The sequence below is a fragment of the Stegodyphus dumicola genome, chromosome 3 (genome assembly GCF_044657685.1).
Source record: "Stegodyphus dumicola isolate Sdum_Otavi_A_Nest chromosome 3, ASM4465768v1".
Classification (NCBI taxonomy): Eukaryota; Metazoa; Arthropoda; class Arachnida; order Araneae; family Eresidae; genus Stegodyphus; species Stegodyphus dumicola.
Genome location: NC_140770.1, coordinates 201413620 through 201424511, shown reverse-complemented (window position 1 = coordinate 201424511; position 10892 = coordinate 201413620). Strand labels below are relative to the sequence as shown.

Below are 10892 nucleotides of genomic sequence, written 5' to 3'. Positions count from 1 at the left end.
ATTTCGTGCTTTACATGTTCTTGTGGACTATATCTTAAATTTTCATGCCGGTAAATTATTTTAGATACTTGTAAATTAGTTATTTAACTGTGTACTCTTAGATTACGGAATCGATGATATTTAAACTTATTTGACTGTTATTTAATTTGCATGGTCACAAATTGTGGTTATCTGTAGCATAAGCAGTGTTCTGTTTTGTTAAAAGTTTAGTTTAATAAAATGTTGTTTAAACCTTTGCAAGTCTTTGTTATGTTTGTTATTGCAGACATAGCAATAACTTTGCTTTCTATTTAGTAAGGTTGTAGGACTAGAGTTCAAATATCAGACTGTATCCACCTTGTAAACATCCACCTTGTAAGTTTCTCCAACAAATAAGATATACTTCAGGTTTTAAAATTTTATATGATTTTCGTGTTATTTCTCACGCATTTAGAATTTATTTCATTTAAAATCCTTACAATCAGTGCTTTGCAAATAAAACAAAAATTATGTCTGTCAGAATAATTTGAGTTTTCCATAAAAACAATAAATTTAATTTTAAAATATGCTTTTTATTACAAACAGCACAAAATAAATATACATACTTTTTGTATTAGGCATTCATTTAACATAATAAACATATAATGCACACAGTCGAAAACTATGTTACAGGAAACGCAGCTTTTCATAATAGCAAAGAAATTGCGGCCAACGTCAATGCATTCTAATAAAACAAAATATTTTAATGCCCATGGCGGCCATCCATCCCTTATCAAGCAGTACATATGTGAGATGTAAGACTAAATGTAATGGTTTTAATTCTTAATAAATCTCCATTTTCGAGAAAATTCGAGATGAAACTCAGAAAAACATATTGTTTAACACTGAAGATCACTAAAATACAAACTTCTTAAAACATGCATACATCTCGCCATAAGGATGAAGAATAAATAACATTTCAAACCCCTAATGTCCAATCCAAATATTCTAAGCAAATGAGAGGAAAAAAAGTAGGTTACTACAAATATTTACAAATATAATTTTCTAAATAAAAATACAAAAGTATATATTATTTTCTTTCTTAAAATGAAAATAACTTCTATAAACATTAAATGATTATTAAAATTATTTAAAATACATAATTTCTATTAAAATGTTTTCATGGAATATTTGGATTTCATAGACTGCAACAAGGGCTTCAGCGATCATCAGATGAATACTCGAAACATCTTCGTTATTTAATATTTGCTTTTCCCTTGTTTTGCTCCTCCATAACCTCCACCTGGAGCTACTCCATAACCTCCACCTGGAGCTCCACCTCTTCCACTCCCACCTCCTGCAAAACGTTTTGACAGTGCTTAGCTTAGTAAAAGAACGATCCTATTGCTGGAGAGCAGATGTAAAAGGAAGCCAAAAAACGTATAATAGATATACATGCCAAAAAAATGTACATAATTGCAGACATTTATTATTCCATAAATAACATATAATTAAAAAAATTCTGAAATTATCATAGTGCTTTAATGAGATTAGATCCATCATTGGATAATTTTTATCTTTAAAATCTCTAAACCATTGATTTTCAGCTTAGATGCTACTATGCTACTGCTTCCCTATGAACGCTGAGGAGATCCGGCGGGTACATTACTAGTCCGACAGGCAGTTAGATGGCATTGAGGAACAATTAGGCATTAATAACATGGGACATTTGGTTGCCTAAATATTTTTAAACAACTAAATAATAAATATTATTTGAGCATACAAGTTTAAAGTATATTATTGATTATACAAATATTAGAAATACGCGTTTTTATAAGAAACATATTTATCTAAAACACCAAAAGAATGACCTACAAGTCTATGCTTTCAGTGATATCCAGTGCACAAATGTATCATATTTGATGAATATACAGATTAAGAAGTCCAGGGCACAGAAAATTTGCTTGTTTTGCCAAATTTATTATTATAAATCCTATGAGAAATCTGTAATTGTTATTTTCCGTTCAGCTCTTTGCCAATATATTTAATGCATCTGATATGTTTAACATATACGACTTACTTATCAACAGCTGAGTTGCTCTGCTGTCTGTATCAGCATTTGTACTCAATTTGTGGAGCATTCTATTTTTGCTTGGCCCAGCCAAAAATCTCTATGGAATATTAAAATTTGTAGCGGAATTTATAACGTTACTTCGGAAGATGGGTATTTGTGACTTGTGGTTATTAAAGAGACCCTGTGAAGACCCTATGCAGATTCAGCACAAAGTCTTGACTACAGAATTATAACAAACTATTTCATGCCGTTATTAAAATACGCCATAAAAGAACATACCGTGACCTCCAACTCGGGTGTATCGATCTTGTATACCGGCAGGGGGTTGCTCAGCAATTACTTGCACATCAGCTGGGCTTTCCTTACCGTCAGTGCCAGGTTCATTGGTCCTAATATTGGCTCGGAATCCACCAGCATCAGCGATATATTCAACAACTCTGTAGAGTCCTTGATTATCTGTGTAGCCGTAGGTACCGCTCACACCTCCATTAGCATCTCCTTGTTCGTTACGGTAATGGACATTACCTTGTTCATCGCGTGATTGGTAATCGAAGTTGTATGGTTGTGGAGGTAACTAAAGAAGAAAATACAGTTTATGTAATAGAATGTGTATTTCAGTTATTGCGTAGTCATAACACAAAAAGAAAATGCATTATTTTTATTTTAATTCAATTGCTTGCACATCAATACATGAAAATATTGATAGTAAAAAAGGTTTAGCTCCTAAAATTGCAAATACATTGATAAAGGAATACAAAATTCATTCTTAATGAAGATCAAATAATTTTATTCCGAAATATGAGCAGGCATTAAATTACGATGGGTTAGAATAATAATAATAATACCAATATTAAGAAGGAAATATTTATTAGGTTGTACGGTTATTATTTAAATTAATCAGTTATTTACAGTTTAAGCCTTTACCATAACAACCTCTTTCCGTTTTCTCACCAGAGTACAAATGAGATAGATAGTATTTAAAGTGAGTCTTTTTGGAGATTTAAAAGCCAGAGCCTGTTTCTCGCTGTGCGAGCACGCTTTCCTCCCAGCTCCGACAGTTGTAACTGTTCAACCTTGCTTTATATTTGCTGCTGTCAATTTGATTTTTGACGCTCCGATAAAAGTACTGAGCCAGCTTCAAGTGTATTCATAATTGTGTAGGTATTGACTACTATTTCACTTTTTAACTTGAATATGACTGTTCCTTTAGTCGCATCCCCACGAGCTGTAGCTAATGTTGTTAGCATAAGAAAGTGCATTTATGATCTATATTCTATTTAAATAAAAAGATTACTTAAGCCTTTGCACGACTTCGCAATTATTTCAAACATAGCGAGAATTCGCTTTATGTATGTTGGGGTTACTTGACTAATTACCAGTTCCTGATTAAGAGAAACTCACAAGGTCAAGAAAACTTACGTCTGATGAGAGCTCAAATGTTCAGTTCTGTTCATGGATAGTATTAGATATTGATTAATTTTTTTCACATCGTACAAGTTCTGAAATTATAATTTAGGAGGCTTAGACTTACATGCAACTTGTATTACATGTACGTTAGTACATTTCTATTTATTAAGAATTAAATTTCATAACCCGTTGCGTATTTGACTTTAAGAAGGAATGGCTTTTATGGAATGGAAGTAATTTAAAATGCCCTCTTTATTTTTTAAAATTTATTTGTTCATTATTTTGTTTTATTTTGTCATCTGATGTATTATAAAGTTTATGCTCGTAATGAAACTGAATCACTGAATTTTTTATACCGATAAAAATTTTAATTAATAACGTAACGAACTTAAACGAACTTGGAATTGCCCAGAGTGTCATCTCCAGGCTTTGGCAACGATTCCAAGATGATGGTAATGTGAGTAGATGTTACAGCACAGGTCGTCCCAGAGTTACAACGTCGAATGAGGACCGGTATTTGGCAGTTACTGCCAAAAGAAACAGGCGGAGCACAGCCTCAGACCTGTCTCGTCAGCTCTCTTCAGCCACTAGTACGACAATTTCAAGACAGACCGTGTACAGACGCTTAGGACAGATTGGTCTATATGCTCGTAGACCTGTCAGATGCGTTCCACTTACTGCAACTCACTGTCGCCTGCGGTTAGGCTGGAGTAAAGAGCATGCATTGTGGACACCACAACAGTGGGCTTGTGTGATGTTTTCCGACGAGTCCAGGTTTAGCTTGCAGTCTGATTCTCGCCGGACTTTCATATGGAGAGCTCCAGGTACCCGTTACTACCAAGAAAACATCGTTTAACGACACCGTTACGGTGGTGCAGGAGTGCTCGTTTGGGGTGGAATTATTCTGGGTTCCAGAACTGACTGACCTGCATGTTCAAATTAGAACCATGACAAGCCAAATCTATCGGGACGTCATTCTGGAACAACATGTACGTTTGTTTCGGGGCGCCATGGGCGCACTCTTTGTGTTTATGGACGACAACGTCCGTCCTCACCGTGCAAACATCGTAAGAGAATGCCTTCATTCGGAGGATATCACCCGTATGGAGTGGTCAGCATTCTCACCGGACTTGAATCCAGTAGAGCACGTGTGGGACATACTTGGCCGACGAGTTCCAGCCCGTCAACCTCCTCCTACATGTCTACCGGAACTTCGGAGAGCATTGCTTTTTGAGTGGTGTAATATCCCCCAAGATCAGATCGATAATTTGATACACAGCATGCCTAGGCATTGTACGGACTGTATTGCATCGTCTGGGAGACATACAATGTATTAACAATCATGCCAACCATGTAATATTGGTTTTTTGTAAATAGGGTTTCTTTTTCTTTTTTTTTTTTTTTTTTTTGTAATTTGCTCCAGGGAGAAAAAATCGCTAATTTTTTTAATAATATCAAACATATAGCATCTTTTTTCGCTCTTTACCTTTTCTTTAATAAATAAGCTTTACAAATAAGTCAAATTTGTTTTGCTTCTAACTCTTCCTTTGCCTGATTTTTCATCATCCTTAATTTATGGACATGAGTGTGTTTTAAGTTGTAAGGATTTTATTTTATTCTAACCAATTATTTTTATTTTTACTTTCCTTTCCCTCCTGTTGCCTGCCGGGATGTAAATTTTTAATGATGTAGTATGCTAATCTAAGTGTGTTTCAGAATCAGTATTTAAGCTGCGTTTCAAGAGTTTGAAAAGGAGTAGTAGCGGAGTTAGTTCCGAGTTTATGCTGCGTATTTGAAGTTAGTTGCCTAGTCGGTCTTAGACACCTTTCAATTTATACTGATATTTCTAGGCTCAGCTTTGCTGTGCATAGCGGATTTAACGTTTAGTTAAGCCAGACGTTAGCCATCTTAATTTAATGCGCATTTTACATTTTTATTTTCTGTTCTTTTAGTTAGCCACAAATGGTGGTGAATTGTGAGCACCAATTGGGTTCAACTGTTTAATTTAGTTCATATAAAAAGGTTATTTAAAACGTTCTTCTGCAATATTTATTCTTCAAAGCCATAGCGAGTATTCGCTACTTCGTCTTCTAAGTAGAGTCTACATTTTATGCTACCAAAGAGAGTGAGACGTTATAAAGTCTAATTTTAAATTTAGAAAAAACTCTTACGTTTGATCCTCCATAACCACCTCCTGCTCCTCCTCCATATGAAGTACCAGCTCCGCCTCCGTAACTGCCTGCTCCACCTCCATAGCTTCCTGCGCCACCACCATATCCAACTGCATAGGCGTAGCCGAAGAGTACCATTATTACAATGAAAACCTAAAAAAAATGGTTATCTGAGTTACATACAAGTAAATAAATGAGAAAATTGTAATAAATAAAATAAATAAGATAATAAAAGATCAGGCATTTTCTTAAAAAATTCAGATTTAATTGCAAATAAATAACAACTCAGTTGATTTATGCATAATTGTTGTATAAAATTTCTGTAGTTAAAGAAAAAAAATTAAATTAAAAGATAAATCCTTATCTTTTATTAAATACATGAATTTCTTGTCGGCAATTTTATATAGAAAAATACAAATAATACAGTTTTTATATCACATTTACGAGTATGTTCTCAAAAGTATATCATAATAAAAGCATTTATTTCTTAACCAAAGTGATGTATATTGTTGCCTTGTACGGGTTCATCCATTTGGAGTGATTGATGACAACATTTGATGAAGAATCAAAATACAATTTATTCGTCAGTATTGCACAGGAGATTTCCAAAGATGAGTTACCAGTTGTCCAAAAACTACAATAAAGACGCTGACAGTCAGCAAGACAGTCTTCAGGATATAATGGTGAAGCCAGCTTCACACAAAGCACTGAAGTACAGCTTACGACTCGATCGATCGCTCTCGAGCTGATGGTTGAACTCAAGACACTTATACTGAACTCAGCATACTACTAGATACTCTCCCACTCCCATACAGACAGCTTACAAGCAGAGATATAGCTTCTGACCTGCCTTCGAGAAGATTCTCGGGAAAACCGGTAAGAATTCATTCTAGAATGTTCTCGATCTGTCTATATCACGTCGCCAATTTTGTGGGCAAACCTTTCGGTTAAGGTTTTTATGCCTTTATTTAACTTACATGCAATAGTTGTGGAATTATCAACAATTTAAAAGTTTTTAGCCTAATTTCCGATTACTATGCCGTCCATGTTTGTTTACATTTAAAACTTACCAGAATAGTGGACTTGTTGCCAATCTAGAGAGACTAAGCTTTCCAATAACAAAGTAAAGTTTTCTTTTGTTATTGTGAATTAAATTATACTTAATTCATTATGGAATTAACATTTAGGTTATTAGCTAATTTTTATATAGAAACTGTAATTAATACTGTATAATTTTTAATTGTAAACTGTATAATTTTTAATTGTAAAAATTATTTAACTGTTTTAACTGTATTTTTTGTTTTATGTTTTTCTAAATTTTAATGAAAATATTTTGAATTTTATGTATTTTTGCCTTGCCGCGAAGTGAGAAGTGAATTAATTAGTAGCGCATGCGCATTTTGTAAGCGGCTCTGAATCGTCTGCGAAAAGTTTTTTTTTTTTTTTAAATTTGTTTAATTTCTTTTATATATCGTTTTAGATTTAGTACAGTATTTGAATAGAACTTATCGTAATTCTTCAGATGATATAATTTTTGTACACTCTGAGTTTTAAAATGAATGTTAATGCTGTTAAGTGAACATAGAGGCGAAGTGTCGCTGTGGTATATAAATTTAGTGATCTTAAAAGAGTGCATTTATTCTTCAAATTCAAAATTCGTTAACTGTTAACTCAATATGTTTAAATGAAATGCGGAAAAATTGCATATAACTTAATATTTCGTAGAAGAAAGTCATGTGGTGTACATATCAGATTTTTTCTTTTTGCTGAAGTATAAGAATAGTGAATGAAAAACAGCATATTTTTAAAACAACCTTTGAAACGTGAAAGAATGCAGAAAGGAAACATATATCCTTAGCATACGTTAAAAAGCGAAATAAATAATTTGAAAGACCGCATTAACATAATTTTGATCTCAGTTTTAATTCATATTAACCTATTAAATAAAAATTTCAGTTTTATGAAACAGCATTTCCTTTAGTCGAACATTTAGAATTTCACATTTCATATTATTATTCCACTTTAAATGGAAAAAGATATTCACATGAATATAGTCTGACTGTTAAATAGGTACATAAAACTCGAAACTGGGATTCCAGACTTTTCGGAGCCCAAAATTCATCTGCAAGTTCTCATAAATTTATCATTGCCCCAGGAAAACAAAAGAAAATTGTCAGTCGGGGGCCTTTGATAGAAGCTGTGCTTTGACTTAAAATGGCATAGTTAGACGCTGCTTATCAAAAGAGAAATGAGAATTCCAAAAACATCACAGATCATAAAATCTTCAAAATAGTGAACTTATTAATATATACAAGTTAATTTGCTTTCTACTAATTGTTTTATTATTTATTATTCAAATACTTAAAATGAGAACTTATTTATAGTTTCATTTTAAGTATATAGTTTCACTCCTATTAACTGATATCTTCTATTTCCCTTATCAAATATAAAAATTATTAGCCCAAAGGGCCAATTTGCTCAGAAGGGCTATTCATTTCGTTTTGGCATTTTGCTTGGGTCACTATAAATGGCGTTTCCCTTTTCAAATTGTTGCCAACAAATATTAAAGCTCTGCGTTATATTTAAAGAAATCAAATAATGAAGAATCTGCATGAATGTACTATGTATGTTTCTTGCAATGTGAAAAAACTTCGGTACTTAGAGACATCAAATTTTGGGCATCTGAAAGCCCAAATTTGGAATTTGTTTTATTATCCAATTCACATTTTGTAAAACTTTAACGAATTTTTGATTAACAAACTCAACGATTTCAAAGCGAGTAATTCCAGCATTATACCCAAAAAACAAAAAAAAAAAAAAAAAAAAACAAAAAAAAAAAAAAAAAATATCTCTAGCGCGCGAGTTTATGTATCGGAAATTCTAAGATATGCTCTTTTAAAATGATTTTGCGATATCGCTGTTGAATTGAATTTTATAGTTTAAATGCAAAGAACAGGATACTTAATAAATAAAGATAACATCCAAAACTTTAAAAAAATTCTTTTTGGGCGTTCAGATTTTTTTAATTAAAAGCGTTTGTTCAAAGTAATAAGAGAAGTCATCAGAAAAGCGATGTAATCGTTTTTACAAATACTTAAAAAACAAAGTTACATTACACGGTAGAAACCACTAACACATAAAATAATAAAAATATGTACTGAAAACAAATTGGGGGCTTATATATATATATAATTATAAAGCAAACTTTGTAATTCTAACTTAAGTTTGTTAAACTTTTAAGCAATATTTTGACTGTATTACACCAAAACCATTGAATGTCCGAAATATTTGTTTCAAGAAAAATACATTTATAGGTTTGACTTGTTTCGAGAAAAATGTAGGTGCGAACTTTTAGGTCATAATTCTTTTAGACATGCATTTGAAAATTAAGTAAAGTACAGAGTCATATTTTTATTCAGCAAATGATATTACGAACTTAAATTTCTGATAGCAGTACTTTAGCTACAACATCTACTTATGCGCAAATATTTAAAAATCTTAGATTAAAAATTTCTACAATTGAGATAATGTATATTCAAAAAGCCAAGAAAAAATAACATTACATTTCAAATGAGGAGCAAACCTATGAATTCTCTGAAATAAAATATAACCAAAAAAATTAATATATTCTATGAAATAAATTATAACCATAGGATCACTTTTTCCTCCTTAAGAACGAAATAAAAGAATACAGTGACTTCACCTGAGAGAAATGCATCTTGTTCTTTGAAATGAAACTCGCAAAAAGGTCTAGAAGCTGAATGATACGGGCTGACAACCAAGTGTAAAGAAGATGAGTTGATGGCTAATGATGGTTCGGAGCATACTCTTTTATACATCACCATCCTCGTGACGTCAGGTCTGGGCTAAGCAAGTAACATTACATTGTAACCATTCTTTTTGTTTTTGCGTCCGTCTAACTGTTGATTTGCGGCATTCTCTGATCTACTTTTACTTTTCATCTTTTCCGCAGCAATATAACTTTATTTTTATTCAAGTCGAACAAGGGTAAAGGTGAATCTGGTAGTGTTCCTTGCATGCCATTCAGACAGCAGATGTAGGGTGGGAGGATACGAAAGTAGGTAAAATTGCGAATGTAAGACTAAAATTATAATTTATGCACGAATTCAGAAAGAATAATTTTGGAGAGCTTAGGGAATACGTATTTCACTTTCCGCATAATTGAACTCAACGAGATCGAAATTTGACAATTTATTATTTGCATGAATTTGGGTTGTCAGGCAGCTGACCAACCTGTTGATGTTCTATTAACTATACGTTTGTCCCCATTATTAGTAGTTAGTAGAGGTTATTAGTGGAGATGCGTTTACTATAAGGAAGTAGTAAAATTAGTAGAGTGTAGCATCTTCTCTCAATTTATTCCAAGTAATTAAAAATGTAGCTACCCATCTTCTTTAATTTATCTCCTTTAATAATGGAAATTCCATAAATTGTCAGCCAAAATATGGATTGTGAGCAAATATTTAAATTAAAAGTCGTCATCTCTACATACAATAAAAGAAAGAGTCTGCCTGTGTGTCTGTGTGTCTTTCGTTCGCGCTGCGCGCAAGCTAATAGACCCACCACTACAAAATTTGGTACATAGGTGCATCTAGACAAGAGCCAGTGCACCTCGAAGCAATTTTTTCGAAATTCGAATTCGAATTCTTTTTATTTTATGTTTTGTGACGAAATCGCGTCATTTTGAGACATAATGGGCTATAGGAAAGTGAGATTTTACTCTACACACTCCAGTTTCACATCGTCATGAAACGTAGGCACTTAGCTATTTTACGAACTTAAAATAAATTTCGTGTTTCAATAAATCGATTAAATACGAATTTATTTAACAAAGTGAGATTAACACCTTTTCAACGGAATTTTTTCTAAAAAAGTTTATTTTAAAAAATGTACAGTTTAGTTTTCTTTGATTTTTGGACACGTTAAACTTTCATCCTTGCGACTGCTTTTACAAAAAGAATTTCGGAAAAATAATAATATTTTGTATATTTAAAAATATTTTTAAATGAAGCTTCCGAGTACACTTCCCACATCTCACATCTTTAAAAATGTTATTTTGGAAACAATTTTCCTTTCTTAGTGTTGTTGATGGATTTTTGATGAAATCGCATCATTTTGGATAGTTTCATTCTTTTTAGAAGTATGGGTTTGGCAACAATTTTTCATCGTATTTCTTATGTCACTGTTTTTAAGAGATGGGCATATTTCATTGTCATTTTTTATATATATAATATATTTTTATTGATTTATTCTTTGATAAA

The 10892-nt window shown here is 32.4% G+C and overlaps 1 protein-coding gene across 1 annotated transcript; it reads right to left on the bottom strand.

Moving 5' to 3' along the window:
- Positions 1–530: 530 nt before the first annotated feature.
- Positions 531–9440, bottom strand: LOC118190370 (uncharacterized). Its single transcript, XM_035361075.2, has 4 exons — positions 9314–9440; positions 5611–5763; positions 2312–2606; positions 531–1315 (listed from the first exon to the last, which is right to left on the bottom strand). Exons 1-4 carry the CDS (start codon positions 9326–9328, stop codon positions 1218–1220), a joined length of 561 nt encoding a protein of 186 aa, XP_035216966.1. The 5' UTR covers positions 9329–9440; the 3' UTR covers positions 531–1217.
- Between the last annotated feature and the right edge of the window lie 1452 nt (positions 9441–10892).